General features: G+C 35.5%; 1 protein-coding gene across 2 annotated transcripts; it reads right to left on the bottom strand.

Annotated features, from left to right (window-relative positions):
* Window positions 1–7,604: 7,604 nt before the first annotated feature.
* Window positions 7,605–10,949, bottom strand: LOC111919145 (ethylene receptor 2). Of its 2 annotated transcripts, none has more exons than XM_023914760.2 (3): window positions 10,569–10,949; window positions 8,485–10,291; window positions 7,605–8,322 (listed from the first exon to the last, which is right to left on the bottom strand). In XM_023914760.2, exons 2-3 carry the CDS (start codon window positions 10,210–10,212, stop codon window positions 7,774–7,776), a joined length of 2,277 nt encoding a protein of 758 aa, XP_023770528.1. In that variant the 5' UTR covers window positions 10,213–10,291; window positions 10,569–10,949; the 3' UTR covers window positions 7,605–7,773. The 2 variants fall into 2 exon arrangements, with proteins under 2 accessions (XP_023770528.1, XP_023770527.1); XM_023914759.2 differs by having other exon boundaries at window positions 8,485–10,495.
* Between the last annotated feature and the right edge of the window lie 7,944 nt (window positions 10,950–18,893).

Here is an 18,893-nt window from a genome sequence, read left to right on the forward strand (position 1 = left end):
GAAGATAATGGGGATGGGTAATTGGGTTGATTGTTTGATGTTTAAACATAATAATTATATTATTGTGGGTTGAAAACCCTATGTACTCACCAGGTTTCCCAACCTGACCCACTCAAGCTTATTTAAATCACAGGTGCCGATACGAAGTTACATTACAGTGAGAGATTAAAGAGGTGTAGATCACTAGTGTAAATGAATGTAAGTTCCGTTTATGCTTATGTTTATGTATTGACGGTGACATCCCAAAGTTTTAAAAGGACTAAAATACATTTATTTGGAAATGCTTTGATAACACATTTATCATGTTTTTCTAGGAACAAATTTCGCAACATATTTATTAAAAGAGGTACTCTGATTTTTATAAAACATAAACAAAACCGGTATTTTCTGGCCGTAAAAATTGGGATGTCACAAATATCCATGAGAACCTAGATCTATGATGTAGAAGCACCAAGATGAGAACTTTATACCTTCAATAGGCTGGAAATGATGTAAAACCTCTGGATCTACACGCTCTCTTCAAACCCTTGCTTCTTCTCTAAACACCTTCTTCTTCAAATTCACCCAAATAACACCAAGATGCTCAAGGTAAGCTCAAAATGTATGCAAGAGGCTTAGGGTTTCGTTCTTAGGGTTAGATAGGATGGAGGCTGAAAGAAATGAGGGTTGTATGTGAGCTAAGGTATATAAATAGTGTTCAAGACCCGAAATTTAAGGTTTAGTCTGCCCAGACAAACGCAGCGCGCTCCCTTGGGGAATGCATGGCGTTCCTATATGCATTCGCGTCTATTTTCCTTTGAACGCCATGCGTACCTGGTTTGGCCCAAAAACCCATCTAACTTCAAATGGCCATAACTTCTTCGCTATAACTCTGAATTTGGCGTTCTTTATATCCACAAAAACGTAACGAGAAGCCCTACACTTCTATCAACTTTATTTTTGATGAAACTCAACCGAAAAAAAATCCAAAATTTATAAAAGGGCCGAACCAACGCCTTTACCAATACTCTTGGGCTCCAAACCACAAATCGGGTAATTGCATCATCCAAACTACATTGTTCACCTCCAAATGATGCCCAAACTCGATTCTTCAAAGGTTCTAACTCAGCTAATACCCACTCCTTGCTCACCATCCCATAATGGGAACGATTGGAAACAAGGCGTTACAAAGTCCATCTAAAAATTCATGATTTTTCGTAAAAACTCGTCTCTACGCGACGAGTCTGGGACCCCAAACTCGACGAGTAGACTTTTATTACGGAAAAAAATTAATTTTTAAACTCAGTAAATTAGGCTTTTTACCCTAAAAGGGGTAAAGCTTTCTCATTCCAGCGGCCACTTGCCTACCACTCGACGAGCGAATTCTCTCAAGCAACCAACCTTCATTCTTGTGATTTCTCTCCATTTCTCACATAAAGGTTAGTTTTTTCACTCATAATTTTGTTAAAGGTTCAATTTTTAGTAGTTTAATAGTTAAAATTTGTTAAAAACCCGATTTTTATTTTGAAATGAACATTAAGGTTTCGATTTGGGCTAATTTAGAGTGTTTTGACTGAAATTTTTTGTGAATTAATGCTTGGTTTACCACCCTGAACAAACCCTTGGAGTAATTTTGAGTATAATAGATTGAATATGTTTGAATCAGTTATGGAGGCCCAAACTGTTCATCGGACTCGTCGAGTCGCACTATGAACTCGATGAGTCTGTGTTGCTGTTTTCCAAATTTTTATTTTAATATTTTTTGTGGTTTGTGTGGTTTTTCTTGTGTTTGAGTTTGCAGAAAATGTTTAGAAGCAGAGGCTAAAGTTCTCAAAGAGGCCAAAGGGACTTCCCTTGGTTTAACTTCCCGCAAATTAGATCGAAGGCGACTCTGATCAAGTGGAGAAAAAGGCTAGAAACACTCAAGTCAAAGGATTTTTAAGTCCCAAATGACTTGAGCTGGAATTGGCTAGATCAAGTGGGTTTGGTGGAGGCCCTGACCCCGTATTTGACTAAAGTTTTCATTCATAATGGAGTACAAGTGACATGTGATGGGTGGAGGATATTGCTTAGGATGCAGGAGCCGGTGTATTAGGAGCTGTGTTTGGACGTTTTTTTACATAGTTACATTCCGAGGCGGGGATGACTATTATGTTACTAACGCCTTGACTTTTTGTCTTGGTGGTGAGTATCGGGAGTGCAGCATGGATGAGTTGGGTTGGAGAATGGGCTTATATGACCAATCGGTGATCATGACTACAACTTTGGGGACCTTCTTGGATATTTGTCACAAGGTGTCCCTGATGGAACAAATGGAGCAAATTGGTGGACTACGATTGCAAATAGTGTGTACATTCCATCCGTGGCCTAAAAGGGAAGCATAAGGTCACTACTTCACCGTTTAATCCACCGAATCATCGTGAATACCATCAACATGCGCAAAGATGATGATAATGTCCCAAGATTTGATGTGTTCTACTTATGGTGCATTGTCATGCCTAATACTTTCTGCAACATCCCGTACTGTTTGGCAAAATATTTGGGTGAAGGTGCGGTAAAAGATACAAAAACTTCAATAATTTGCGGGGGTATGTTTGTGACGAAGTTGGCAAGATCATTTGGTATTTTGGAGAGAGAAGCCAGAAATGTTTTAACAATGCTGACGACACCTAAATTTAATCCTATCCTTTATAAGAGGGTGGGGATAGTTGAAGATTATGGTGGGGGTAACTTTGTTGTCCCGGATGAAGATGAAGTGGTAGTACCCGAACAACCGGGTAGGAGGGTTAGGCAAAGGCAAGAGGATATACATGAAGACCCACCCGTGATCCCGTACGAAGATGAGTTGCCTATGGATTGGGTTAGCATGGAGACAAGGCAATACCACGATGATTTAGGGCGGAGCATGAACTACAATCATATGACTCTCGCCCACATGATGAGCTACTTGAACATTCCAAGGATGGATGGCCTCGATTACCCTTATGTTAAAAGTTGGGAGGAGAGATTGAATGCAAGAAGAAGCGGATAGGGCGGAAGCGGATTTGGAAGAGCCGAGGAGGAAGATGAAGATTAATTATCCTTTTATTATTTTTATTGTGATGGCTTGTTTAAGACAATTTTTATTTTGTTTGGTGTGTTTTTATTTTTGTTTGGCTGGTTGATGTTTAAACTATTATTTAATTAGGTAGTAAGTAGGATTTTTAATTTGCTTTCCTTTTTATTACTTGTGTTTTTGTTTTTTTATCTTTTCAGAATTCAGGGTGAGGGATTGAATTCCTGAATAGAGCGTGAGGAATAAACGTGAGAAATCGAGTCTAGACGAGAAGAGTAGGAGTTTTGAGTCTGGTTTCGAGTCTGACAATTAGAGCAGTTAAAAAGTGTCTTTTTACTAAAGAAAAACAAGGGGAAGAGTTGTTTTGATACTCCCCTTAAACCCCAGAAACGGACCTGGAGTAGAAGGAAGTTTTTGTCCATACAACGAACAAACTCGTCGAGTCCATATGTGAACTCGACAAGTCCAAGCGTAAAAACGCATCTTTTTTGCCACTATAGCAATAACTCGGCGAGTCCCCACATGAACTCGACGAGTTACTCATTCTCTTTTTTTCAAGTTTATGATTTGATTCCATTCGACGTGGGCATTTGTTAAATTCTTTGAAGACTATTTTCCGAGCATTTCCAAGAGTTTTTTTTCATATATATTTGGAGCTATACCACACAATATTTGATACCCAAGGCATGGATGAGCTGTTCCCATGTTGAAGTCAATTGAAGATGGAGCTTAACAAGAAGAAGATCAACCTCGCAACTACTATCCCATGAGAATTTGTTCCAATTCTCTCTTTACTTTATGTTTTATATCATGCATAACATGCAATGGGAATATTGCATAAATTAAGTGTGGGGTAGGGGGTTGGTTACATTAGTACCATTGGAATCCTAATTTTAGGTATAAGTTTTTTAAAAAATGGCATAAAAATTGCTAGGATTTAATTTAGAAAATTTTGGTAAAAACAATTAGGATTCCATGCTAGCATTATGTTTGATGATTTTATGAGGACCCAAATATTTAGTTGAGCCAATATATACGTTCTACTGTATTTGTGACCCCCTTTATTCTAGTGAAATCATGGGACAAAAACATAATCTCGCTTAGTTTGAGGGATGCAATATGTTTAGCATCGTGTACCATAAATGTATCCAGGAAAGCTGAAGTAGTCATTGCACATGAGACTAATGCCTTTAACCAATGAAGGATGAAGTTAAATCCCCTTGCGTAAGCATACGTTTTTTTTTTTTTTTTTTTAGAGGAGAAAGTGATTGTTGAAAAAAAAAGTTGAAAAAACAAAAAAGAAAAAAGAAAAAAAGAGTGATGTAATATTTGAAAGAAAGAATCTACAAAGCAATGAAGTCAAATAAGAAATATCAAGAAGAAAAGCTACAAATTATTGAAGATTCAAAGTTATCAAGTATTATTATTTTCATTGTAATTTTCTTTTCTAGGTTATTTTATCGTATGTGTGCTTGCGGGTTTAACCAAAAATGACTTGAAGTTAAGAAAGTTTTATAGAGATGGATTTGGATGGATGCATAAAACGAGCATTGTTCAAAAGAAGTGGGCGGGTGTTTATGAGAATTGTGAGTATTTAGGATTAGGAGAGTTCTTAGGAAAAATTTTAGACACAAATGCATGCGTTGTGGTCTTGGCATAATGGATGGGTTTGATTGGGATTGTTTTATGTGATGCTAGTGTGCTAAAATTCGGTTTTGCTTGGGGGCAAACAAAAGTCAAGCGTGGGGTATTTTGATATGTGCATATTTAATCAAATATTTTGTATAATATCTTAATACTTTTTGGCTATTTTGCCTCGATTTATGAACAAAAGGTACTTAATTATGTTAAAATTATATTTTCAGCCTTAAAGACATGCTCGAGTGAAAAAAAGAAGCAGAACTAGCAATTAGAAGCTTGGGAATTAAAGTTTGAAGAAATAAAGCTTAAAAGAGGAGAAACTCGGCGAGTTGGACATCAAATCGACGAGTAGGATGGAATATTCGTGAACCAACAATGCCTTACCGTACACGTCGTACACGCGTTTTAAGTTAAGAACTTGTTGAGTTGGATCTAATAACTCAACGAGTCGGTGCATAATTTTTGAAAATTCTTATATATATCAGTTATTCCCGAAACCCAAAAGAAGTTGGAGACTTTTGGCGACATATTGGTGATCAGAAGGGTTCTTGAAGCTCTGGTTTTTGAGAATTCAACTTGGAAGTCAAGTTAGAAGAGATCAAAGGCAATAAACACTATTTTTTTTTCTTAATCTTTTGCATAAACAATGTTTGAATCATCAGATTTCGATTTTAGTTTGTTAATTGCTATAGATATGAGCTAAAAGCTTTTAACTTCTGTTTAGTGTAGATGAATTTATGAATATGATGTGATTTTATGGCTTAGATTAATTTGATTTGGTGAATTGTCTTGTTAAGCTTGTTAAAGACCTTTATGTGTTGATAATAATTATTTTCTGTTAATAATCAAGTTGTTGAGTTGCATGAACATTTTCTTAATTGCTTGAATCATATAATTTTGTGAACACAATATTGTATGCCTAGTATTAGTGAATATGAACCTAAGATTAACTAGAAAACAAGTACATAAATGTGTAAGCATGTATGATGAACAACCATACATGAGTTGATTGAATTGACAAATTTAGTTAACTAATATTATAAGTCTTACTTGATCCGAACTTAACACTAGGAAACTTGTTAGTTTAATCAATTGGCCACTATTTGAATTAACCTGTTTGCTAAGGATTAGTAATAGTGAACATAATCACATTAGAAATCGGTAGCCAATGATATATTAATCCATTGTACTTGCCATGAAATCAACCATATGAATAAATGAGTCGAATCTGAACAGAAGTCTCTTTTTTTTTTTTTTTTGAACAGCCACATATTATAAAAAAATAACTAGCAAAAGCTAGTGAACAAAAACCAATTACAAAGAGTCATATAAAAGGGGATTTCGCAACCACTAGGTCCAAGATATATTAATTTTGCTATTTCTACTAGAGAACCAATTAAAAGAATGAATGATAATGCTTTCAATTTTTGCTATTTCTACTAGAGAACCAATTAAAAGAATGAATGACAATGCTTTCAAAAATATGACTTTTCCGCATGTTGTACGTCTTGAACACCTCACAATTCCTGTAAGCCCAAATAACCCAGATCGTGGTATTGATAATAACTTCAAGCTTTCGTTTTTTTGACAGACTGGAAGGGATGACATCCATCCAATCCAATATCTCTGCAACATTTGCAAACAAAGGAAAAGGGAGATCAAGCCACTTAAGCACTTTATTCCAAATTTTCTTTGCCACATCACAACTGACACACACATGACTACATACTTCAATTTGAGTAGAGCATAAAGGACAAAGCGGAAGTCTCTTCTATTATTGAATCTAGTTACCTTCTATTCTCTTTAGTTGTTAATTGTTTTGTTTGAGTGTTATTAGTTGATTTAAGTTTCTAGTCTTGCAAAACCAGAGAAAACACTCTTTTATTTCTTGTTTTTTTTATTTAGGTAATTCTAGTAATTAATCTTAATTGTTACCGTTTTCTGTGTTCGATACTCTGCTTGTTTGAAGTATATTGCTAATCGATAGGTACACTGCATTTCGTGTGTTTATTTTGTGTTTAAATTTGTAGGATTAAAACTAATGCATTTCACATACATCAATTACACACATCAATTACTATGTAATATTCATATATGAAGATACTTGTTGATTTATCAATAATATATTTTTCCTTGGTCCGGTATGTTAAAGTGTTTAAATGTAAGATTGTGAAATATATCACCCAAATTCATTCTCGCATTCTCAATATTTTTTTTTTCTTAATTGAACCTTTCTTCTTCCCCCGCCCCCTCCCCCCCCCCCTCTCTCTCTCTCTCTCTCTCTCTCTCTCTCTCTCTCTCTCTCTCTCTCTATATATATATATATATATATATATATATATATATATATATATATATATATATATATATATATATATATATATATATATATATATATATTAACATTGAAGCAAACCTTAAATCAAGTTGCGCACCCTGAAGGCATTAGGGTCCCAATTGTCATGTAACGTTGGAACATATGGAAGATGTCACCATACTTTACCAAATTCATGCATGCTTCTGCACTCTTTCCATCAGCATATGATTCCCAAACAACTACATGTTATTTCCCTTTGATATTGGGCTCCTTGAGTACATACACTACATGACACCATGTGCATGTCACATGTCATTTCCAATGTCAAATAATACATTTTATCGTTTTTCTCATCGCATGTCTTTTCTACTTCGACGTGTCATGTTACAAAACCTTTATCAAACAAATAGTTTGAAGTAAACGTTATCCAAATCCTTGCAACAAAAAATCGATTGAAGTGGCCCTAGGTTTATGGCTATTGTTATGGGAGTTCTAATTACAATGTATATGATCTACCTCTTGGTTGTTGCACTTGGGATGAGGTCTCAAGTGGTTGAAAGAATAACATATTTTTGCAAAACAAGTTGCTAGAAACTTCTAATAGCCAGTAACTTATTAAATCTATCAAATATTATTGCTTCAATGTGTTCCTCATACAATCTTTATTTACTTTATCTTTACGCTATACGTAGTAATATAACTCGAACAAATATCGATAATATTCCCACTTTTAGTTAGATATGTTAGCTCTTTCGACAAACTTCTTCCGACTTAAAAAACTTCACGACACTTTATTGGCTTGAATCAAGACTCTTCTCAATTGATCAGCAATATCTTGCATACGAATCGGTTTCCGAAGAATTCCATTCATCCCAAATTCCAAACATCTTTCCCACAAATCTTCATCCCCACAAGCAGTCGAAGCAATGATTAAAGGCCAATTCCGGCTCCTAAACTTTCTGATTCTTGAAGCCACTTCAAACCCATCTAAATCCGACAAATGCAAATCCAAAATCAAGATTTGGTAGGCGGCAACAGGCGGGGTGAGGGCGGTGAGACAGTTTAAACCATTGGTCACGGTGGTGACAACACATCCAAGTTTCTTGAGTAGTTTGCTAGTAACAGCCCGGTTTATATCATCTTCATCCGCTAAAAGAACTTGAACACCTTTCAAGATGGAGTTTGATAGTGGGTGGTGGTGGTCTGAGGGTTCACTGGTTTCAGATCCGGCCAGCATTATCGATGGCCGGAGCTGAAACCGGAGAACCAGTGACATGCTTTGATCGAACTCGATTGGATTCGGGACTACCCAAATGTTCCCTTGCATCATCTGGTTGTTACAACAATGTCATCCAAATACAAAACAATTTTTATAATAATGTCCACGACAAAAATTTTAATAACATATTTTAATAAAAGAAATTCTTATAATATGTTGCTACTTTTGCACTTAAACTAAAAAAAATCATGAAAAATATTGTTTAAAACTAACCTGGACCAACTTTTTGCACATAGTAAAGCTCAAACTTTCCTCCGCCACCACTCTCTGGCTTCTCAGATCACCGGAAGATCTCTCCACCACCGAAACCGCATCATTTATTCCGATTTCAAACTTCACATTAACATAACCATCATTAGACTTTGACCTCCAACTCCGCCATTGTTGACTTTGACTTCCCCTCTCTCCAAAAACCCTAAAAGTCAAACACCCACCACCATTCCCCCAACTTAAAAGATTCCCAACCATATGCAAAATCACCTGAAAAATCCTCCTTTCGTCTCCCAAAACATTATGCGGTAAATATTTATCAAAATTAACCTCAAATTTATTATCTTTATAAGCACACAAACATTTCGCAAGACACGCAGCTTCTTTAACCAAATCATGAAGCCGAAACGACGTCATTTCCAAAGGAAACTTGCCGTTATCTTTTGTGGAATCATCCATGACATCGTTTATCAGAATCGAAAGCACGTTGCTGTTTTTCACCATGGTGTCGATAATCACTCGTTGTTCATCGTTTAGATTGTCGTCTTGTAGAATCGAAAGTAAACCCATGATTGAATGCATCGGTTTTCTCAAACCTGTGCTCATGACTGATTGAAACGATCTTCTAGCTTGACTTGCTCTCATGGCGTCGTGTTTAGCTTGTTGTAAAGCTTGATTTTGCGCCACTAATTTGTCTCTCATAAGTCTGGATTCTTCTAGCACCGCCGCATGAGAAAGAGCCACCGCCACTTGATCGGCGACTGTTTTCAAGATCTCGAGTTCGGAATTAGTCCACGATCGGAAATTTCCTCCGGGAAGAACCAACACCAAGATCGCGTAACAAACTTGAACCATCTCCGGCGTGCCACCCTTGAAGTCCGCCACACGAAGCATCGGCATTCGAATCGCCGCCACACCTCCCGGCGGATCTAACCCACCGCTGCTCAACGCCGAAAGTCTTGATTCACGATCGAGTAACTTCACCACTTCGCTTCTTTTAATCTCTTGAACATCAGAATCTTGAATCGGGATGTAAAAATCGTTGATTGTTAAATTCTGTTCAACCCCTTTTAACTGATGAGTCAAATTCATGACAGTTTTAGCTTCATCAGGCATCCAAATGGCGCAATTTTGTAAATCCAAAGTCTCTGATAACTTATCGAGAGTTGTGTAAAGAATGGTGTGTCGATCGAGGGACTTTCGGATTTCATGAGTCAGCATTCTGACATGCCACCCGGCTTCTTTTTGTTTCTTGATCATTCCCATTTCTCTTCCGAGATCCCAAAACTTCTTTCTCAACATAAATTCACGAACTTTAACTTTTAAAAGAAGTGGGATTAGAGTGATTAGGGTAATCGCTGTAGCGAATGAGACTAACGCTGTGAGGAATTTGAAAATGGTGAGTGCGAGCATGAGTTGAAAAGGGTGGGCATTGTAAGTCCATCCGTTGAGTAAATGTGTCATTCCACAGAGAACGATGAATAAGATGAATTGAAAGAGAACCCATTTGAAAGGAACATTTGAACAGCTTACGAAGTAAAGAAGTTCGATTGGAATCGAGAAATAAGCAACTGCGATTAAGAAATCACTCACTCTTTGGGTTTCCATGATGTTTTTGTACCCGAAAAAACCTTCAAGCTCGCAGTTACAGCTTGAATATCCATTATCGGAAGCAGAAACAGAGACCAAGAACAGGAAAAGTAATATGAAATTTGATAATTTTCTCGACATTGGGTGAATTAAACGCGTTATGTTGGATAATTTGATTTGATTAGAGAGAATTATCGGTTTGTTTGAAGACTATAGCATCCTGCTCTTCAACGAGAGAAAACAGAATGAAAAAGGGAAAGGATTAATCAACCAGAAATGGAAAATCGACGAAACCCTTTTCAGAAATTGAATCAAACAGTTCGATTTCATAACCTCAGCTTGTAATTTGTAAATTTCAACAGATTTCAGTAGCGAAAACTGTTCTAAATTGCTTAAGTTTCCTCAAAATTCTGCAGATTATACACTAAAAACAAGAAACTACTAAAAATAGAAATCGATGAAAAAGCGAAAATGTAGGCAGAAGATATGAATTGTACCTTGCAAGAAATGCAACCCGTTTCTCCTCATCAATAATGGGAAACAAAACTCTTTAAAAATCAAAGTTCCATAGCGTTCTGAAACACAAAATCTGGGTCTCTAATGAAATAAACTTTTTTTTTCCTTTTTCTTTTGAGAAAAACCCAATTCAGGAAAATTCCCTCATGGTCGAATTGAATTAGTGGAAATCAATGGAGAAACGCCAAGATTTTGTAGCTTTTTCCACATAAAGTCTGAAGAAAACTCTGAATAGAATAAATAAAAAGATGCATGCACCCACAACTGTTTTTCGCTATCCCCACACAACTAGAGTACTGAAGTTTCGGAAGGGGAAAGGGTCGAGATCGAGAGAGATGGGTTGGATAGATTAGTAGGCGCCGTTGTTTTGGGTAGAGGAGAGAGAAATGGAAAACAAAAAGAATTAAGAAAATTCTTCTTTAAAATTATTTATTTATTTTATATAATAGAAAATAAAAAATTTGGTTTATGTAGTTTTCAGATTTTTTTTTTTTTTTTTTTTTTTTTTTTTTTTTTTGTTATCGTACGTGATTTTCAAAACTTTAGGATATAGGCCTTTTCTTATGCTTTTTATTATGGTATGGTAGGTCTTTGTCAAATCTGAAATTACTATACTATCCTTTTGTTATAATTACTTTTTAAATTTTCTTTTATTAATTATCAATTTAAAAAACAAATGTCTATAAATGGTCCCGTAAGTGCCACATAATTTTTTATCATAAAAATATGGTTTCTTGTTAGACCCAAGGAGTGGTGCAACATCTTATTTTAAAAAAATTAATTTAAATAAAAACTTTAATTTTCTCCCCCTCCCAATCACAAAACACGACCATTTTTTACCACACTGCGGTCCAAACCGCATCCATGGGCGGTGTTCGCTACCTAGGTGGCAAAACCACATTCCCTTTACCGCACCACTTCCCAAGTCTAACATCAGTGAAATGCCAACATTGTTTCAAAAGTAACCCCACTTACAAATTAATAAAATACTTTGTAAACACTTTTTATTGTTTAAAAAATTATAGTCAATTTATTTATTATTTTATACAATCATTCACATAATTATTGAATACTAAGAAAAAAATATTATTGAAAAAGAAAAGCAAATTAATGATGGGGTCTATTGCTTGAATTTAGATCTGACAATTCGTGTATTCGTGTTATGAAAACGTCTCAACCATGAATTTAACACGATTCGATAACAAGATAAGAAATAAACTTTATCTTAATTTTCAATAAGTATTTGTGGCGTGTCGTGTCTCTCACATATTTATGTATTCGTGTCTCGAATTGCCAGGTCTACTTGAATGCTTTTCACAAAATGAAAGACCAAGATAATGTGACATGATTTTATGGTGATTTGGCAAGTTGATATACCATCTGAAAGGACCAATGCAGATGGTCTTAACCCTATCATTTGTTATGATAAAGGTCTTGTGGACCAATGCTACTTGAATGTTTTTCATAAGACTTGCAAGAACATATACCTTTACAACACTATGATCCTCTTTCGAGTAATTCTAGTATAAAAAATGTTTTCTTTTTTACAACGAAGCACGAGTTATCGGGTAAGGACCTGATTCTTACTCATTTCTTATTTTTATTAAAGGGTGTGATTTGTTTAGTTTGGTGAGGTTGGTTTGAGTTTGAGAAAAGTGATTCATTTTCATGTAATTAGTGTTGGTTTAGATACCAATGTTCGTGTAGGAGTAGCATTAGTTCAGATGTTGAGAATGGCTCACTATCGGTTATTTGGCTATTTTATGGAATAAAGGTAGAATGTTATAATTAATGAATTTTTAAAATAAAATATCTTAATAAGAATATTATATGAAGAAAAAATATAATATGTACATATCTTGAATTATACTTTGTCATTTCGTAGTACAAAGTTTTAATAAGGGAACTTTGAAAGTACACTTTCTTAATCTCTTGCAACCTTGATGTTCTAACAAAGAGAAAAGATGACATCTAGGACATGAAAAAGGACATAAGCACTAAGAAAATACAACATAACAACAACAAATTTAGACAACTCTAATTTGAGGATAAAAGAACGTTTCGTCTTATATATATATATATATATATATATATATATATATATATATATATATATATATATATATATATATATATATATATATATATATATATATATATATATTAAAATGATTAATTTAGCCTTATCGTATATCAAAAGGTCATTAATCAAAATCATGAGAAAAACATTGACAAAATTTGCAAATTTTCATTTAGACCGATGTAAATTGAATTTACTTACACACAATGATATGTTTATTGGCATGTGTATCTATTCATTTAATCATTTGAATATTGTTTTGTGGCCAATTTAAATATGACTACTGTTGAAGGGTATTTAAGTCATTATACCATTAGATATATATATATAGATAACAATAGCTATCTTTCTTTGTCTATTTCCTTTCACCGGAACGTGACATTCTATTCCTTTTTATTAAGTTTATGTACCTTCTTAAACTATTGTGCTAAAGTTGCTACCTACTTTCTCACGTCACTAATAACACTTCAATATCTGGAATTTTTTAATTAGGTAAAATAATACAATTCACATCAACATAAAACAATCAAAATTTAACAAGAAAAACAAAATCTTTACTTAAAGACGGAAAATAAATAATACCTTGTTAATGTGTTCTTGAGATATAGATACAATCTTAATAATAAGATTTTGTGAGTATAAGGCGTGTAACTCGTTTTCTAGAACATAAAGAATGTTCTTATACTGGTGGGAAAATCTGGTTCTTGGCGGTTACATCCTAATTTGGCGCCACAACTGTTAGTTAATGGACATAACTAACGTCTGCATCATCATCATGTCATCAAGTGATTTATGGCGGGAAAATGCATGGCTAGATTCATACCCCATGTAAAATTTTGTTTTATGTTCATGAGCGCTACCCCATGGAACCCTGCACCCAGGGGCGCTGCCCCTTGGAACTCCGTCTGCTGAACGGTTAGCAGAACCACCGCCAAGGGTGCTGCCCCTTGGACCTCGGTAGGGCACTGTCTATTGGAACCCTGCACCCAGGGGAGCTGCCACTAGACCCCCGTATTCCCGAGTTCACATTTATCACTCCGAGTGTGCATGTCGCACCTCCTAGCTCGGTTAGTAAATGAAGCTCGGCCAATCTCATTATTAACAATAATTACTCCAAAATATATTGATAACACTAAAATCATCAACATTCCTCCCCCATTTTAGTGTAATCCTTAATTAACTAAAACCAAACACAAAATCAAACTTATTCATAAATGAAAATATCTTGAAGATTGAATTTTCACATTAGTATAATATAAATGTCAAATACTCGATAATCAGGATGTCCTAGGGATTGAACCCTTCAACTCATTTGAGTAACTGAAGATACTATACACATAAGTTAAACACAATACCTAATGTTTCATACTTGACACTATTACAACCATGTGTCTAATCCATTCATGAGTGCATAAAAGCCTAGCCCAAGCTTTCTGAAGCGACAACACTTCACACTCACATAGGTAATCCTTGTATATCATACACTTGTTGATGCACTTTTCAACAAAACTATTAAGAACTTAACCAACCTACTTTAACAATACAGGTTAAATGCACATACCTTGGGATGTAGTAAAATAAATGTGCTTCGATCTCCATAAGTAAGCTTTCTACATTGAATTTAACTTCTAACATTGTATTAAAAGGGAATTGGATCTGCTCCTTGGATCTTGCTAGGGGCGCTGCCCTTAGACCTCACCACAGACACCGCCCCCGGGCCCTCATATTCCCGCATTCACATCTATCACTTTAAGTGTGCACCCCGCACCTCCTAGCTCGGTTAGTAAATGGAGCTCGACCTATCTCATCTCATTATTAATAATAATTACACCAAAATATTTTGATAACACTAAAATCACCAACAATTTTTTCTTTATTACTTAAGGATCCTAAAGTAACTTGGACACCACTCCAAGCTACCGAACTCTGGATCAGAACACAATATGCTGCCCGTGGCATTCATTATTAAGGTAAAATTACTATTTTGACCCAAAGTGGAATTTTATTGCAATTTGGTCCCAATGTCACTTAAATGAGAAACACGTGACTTTGTGCTTACACTAGGCATACTCTTTGGTATGCAGGGCATACGTAGCAAAAGTACAAGCCCTAATTTTTAGGGTTTGAGCACTATTTAAGCATCATTAACTTCTCAATACCTTTTCCCTTATCAACTTCCATCTTTTGGGTTTTATACAAACAATCCTATATGTGCATGCAACCCTAATTAGATCTATGTTTTCACTATTAGACATACAACTTTATGAACAAAATAGAAACCTGGCATGCTTCTATAATTTTCAAAATTCACATAGAAGAATAGAACACATACATTTTGTTGTTATGTAGCAATAACAACTTGTTTCTTGAATCTCCTTAGCTTTGAAAGCAAGTACCACAAGTGTAGTATCTCTAATGGCTCATAAACACACTTGAGTTAAAGGATGAAGAGAGATGATGGAGGGTAACAAGCTCACAAAATCGGCTCTGCTAGGTTTTCTACAAAGGAAGGTCGATTTTGAGTGCCTTAGGGTGCTATTTATAGTTGAAGTTAACTAGGGTTTCAAGGTGGAAACCCTAATCCCTTAGCTTATGGCCTAAGTAAACCCATGGACTCCTTTCCTTAAGCCCTTGGACGAAAACTCCTAGATCCTTCTAGGATTTTCAGCCAAGACTTAATAAAGGTGATCCAATGGCCCAAAGTCTCAACTATCAAATAATTACAAAATATCCCCTGCACTATTAATTAATTCCTTTAATCCCAAATTAATTCCTAATTAATTTCTGATTAAATATTAATTAATAATATGATTCCAAATTAATATATTATTCATATAACATATTAACAAATCATATTTATACCCCAAATTATTATTCCTAACAATAAATCAGTCTCTTTCCTTAACAGTCATCCTGTCTAGTTACCAGTATGAAGGCAACCCCAAAGGACCATGCTACAACCGGGTCAAGTACATATCAAATATAGTTATGGACTTAGACACTAATCCAACACCATCTTCCAATTCATACCTAGCAAAACCCAATCCTTGTTGTGAGCCTTTTTGAGCTACAGAGTGCATTTTGGTGTTCTTGAAGGAAGAAGGAAGGGAAATCATCGTGGAAGCTCAAGGCATCTTGGATCCAGAAGTATTTCACCCTCAAGCATCCTTTGGAGGTATAAAGTTTGAAACTTGATGAGTTAGTTGCTTAAATCTTGTTAGCCTTGAGTTTGTGTTCATTTTTAGTCCCATAAGCTTGGTGTTCATAAGTTTGGATTACTCTAACTAGAAGAGTTGTCCTTTCAGATGTTTTTAGGTGTTAAGAACCATAAAAATGTGATCTTGGTACTTCTATCTTTTCCATGCAAGATTTATGTTGTCTTAATGGCTTATTAAGGTAGGGTTTTAGCTTTTCGACTTTCTATATCCATGGAAAGTCATGAAGTTGGAAACTTTATAACTTAGAATGATGTTTTGGTTCTAGATCTGAGTTTGGACGAAAGGTCTTCAAGGAATAACCTGTTAATATGAAGATTTGGATTCAGATGGAATTCGTTGGGCATTACCAAGGCGTAAGATGCACGTACTGGGTTAATGTCCCATGGTTTTGGTGTCACACCCCAAAACCAAAACGGCGGAAACGTTTTGGGGTGGAGGACGTCATGTTAAGTATCACAACATATGTAGTATAGCAATCAAAGTACAACAACCATTGCATTAATAGTAATAAATTTACATAGGTTACATTTCATAGCGACATCAAAGTAAATACTGAACATAACATAGATGTAGCTGGGTTCTAGGCTGACTTCGCAAAAGCTCCCGGGATGTACCTGTCTACCGATGACCTGAGAATACAAGTTATTTTGAAAGCGAGTATCAGCATTTTTAAATGCTGGTGAGTTCATAAGTACTTAATGACATTTGTATAAATACACATTTTTATTCAAAATAACCTCATGAGAGATGGTAGTTTAGAATATACAGAGTATTAGAATTCTTTCCAGAAAATCCTATATTTTCTAAATAAAAGTAGTCTTCTACCAAGACCCAATTGTTTTGTGTTTAAACCAAGGAGTATCTCTACTAAAAGCAGTCTTCTACCAAGACCCGACGGTTTTATGTTTAAGGAGTAATTTCCCCAAAACTACTATCATTATCAAAATATAGTTTTTACTTTAAAGGGATTGTGAGAAAAGTCACAAGTAAAAATAGTAGGGAAAAATAATATTTTACTTCAGTAGAAACACTGCTGGCTAAAAGTAAATAAAACCTAGACTCCAAGCAGGACGCCTCGCAAAGCTTAAAGGTAAATAAATCATAGACTTCAGGCAGGACGCCTTGCAAAGTCTAAAAAGGTAAATGAATACATAGACTCCAGGAAATCATCGAATGGACAATACACCTGGCTTAGTCTAAAGGAGAATAATACATAGACTCCAGGAGGGTATTGAATGAACAATACACCTGGCTCAGTCTAAAATAGAATAAAACATATACTTTAGGAAAGCATCGAATGGACAATACGCCTGGCTCAGTCTAAAGGTGAATAATACATAGACTCTAGGAGGGTATTGAATGAACAATACGCCTGGCTCAGTCTAAAATATAATAAAACATAGACTTCAGGAAAGCATCGAATGGACAATACGCCTGACTCAGTCTAAAGGAGAATAATACATAGACTCCAGGAGGGTATTGAATGAACAATATGCCTGGCTCAGTCTAAAATAGAATAAAAAGGGTGAATGTGAACTCGTATGTAACCATGATGATTGAAGATTGAATCCTTGATGAGCCTCCAGGTCTCACGTAGAGTTAGTAACATTATGTCACCCATGGGCCTTACCGGCTTGGACTGTAGCTAGTAGTCAGGATGCGGGAGTGTCTGTCCCATATAGATTTATACACATGATGTCCGCTCTCCCTCCAGGAGACTCTGGTTACACAGCGATGGCGCTATGAAGCGTCGTATCGGGGAATAGTGTGTCACATTCTATTCAAAGTATTATAATAATAGTATAAAATCGCGAATGAACTGACTTTTGTGGAATTCTTCGTACTAGAAAGAGTAAATAAAACCTCCTAACTATTCCTATAATAGTTATTAAATGTGCAGGTATAAGAACAATGAATGGAAGGATGCCTTTGCTACCTAAAGAAAATGAACTGGTTGATGGAAACCTTTATGACTATATATGTATATATGATATATAACTAATAATTAAACGACCTTCGGAGGGATAACCGATACCCCAGAACCACATCCAAACAAGGAAAATGAGATAGGGCGAGCTAGCCTTCCTATGTCCTTTAAGCATTACTTATATAACTATACATATACAGGCATGCATTTTACAATATAAAAGCATGAAAGAAACTTTGGTAAAACCTTTGGAAAACTTTACAATTAAGAATTTATGACTTGATGTCATTTTATAAAAACAAGCCTTGAAAACCTTTGGATAACCTTTGGAAAATATTTGATAATCTAAAAGAGAAATTTATACTTTAAAACAAGATTTGAAAACGAGATTTGAAAACCTTCAGCTGGATAAAGCAGTTTGACAAGCAAAATCTATTTTGCTATATAGTTATTAATCACATGTGATTGGTCTAATAACTCTATAGTTCAACTTGTATTCCCCCCAATAAAAGCATTTAAAATCATTTAAAAGGTTGATTCAGGGGTATGAAATCACCTGACGTGGGTGATTCGGATGAACGGACGGTATAGGATGCTAAGTGTCAAGTGAGGACTTGACCACACACGTGAATCCTATTTAACAAGTAATGATACATTTAAGTATCTAATTAGTCATTTAACAACCAAATATGCAAGTAAGGACATCCTAAGGAATGGAAACACTTTGCTACAAGTGCTAGGAGTACCAAGGGTTGCATATAAAAAGAGTATGGCCTCACATTGGAGTTTACTCCTCAAATGGTGTCCCTTAGGGGTGTTTACGGTTTCTGGACCATAAACCCTATGAGTTTACGGCCGTAAACTCATGGTAGTGGTGTCATTGGGTGTTCAAAGGTCCTAAACCACTCAAGGAATTATGCTATACTCGAATCAAGGGCTTACGAAGTGATTGGGGCTCAAAATCGACACTTTTTGGAGTTTACGGTCCTTGGACCACTCCCTTGGGAGTTTATGGCCGTAAACACATGAGTTTACGGTCGTAAACTCATGTTTGTCCATTTCTCTTATGCTTTGGTGGTTC

Source organism: Lactuca sativa, chromosome 3, assembly GCF_002870075.4.
Source record: "Lactuca sativa cultivar Salinas chromosome 3, Lsat_Salinas_v11, whole genome shotgun sequence".
NCBI lineage: Eukaryota > Viridiplantae > Streptophyta > Magnoliopsida > Asterales > Asteraceae > Lactuca > Lactuca sativa.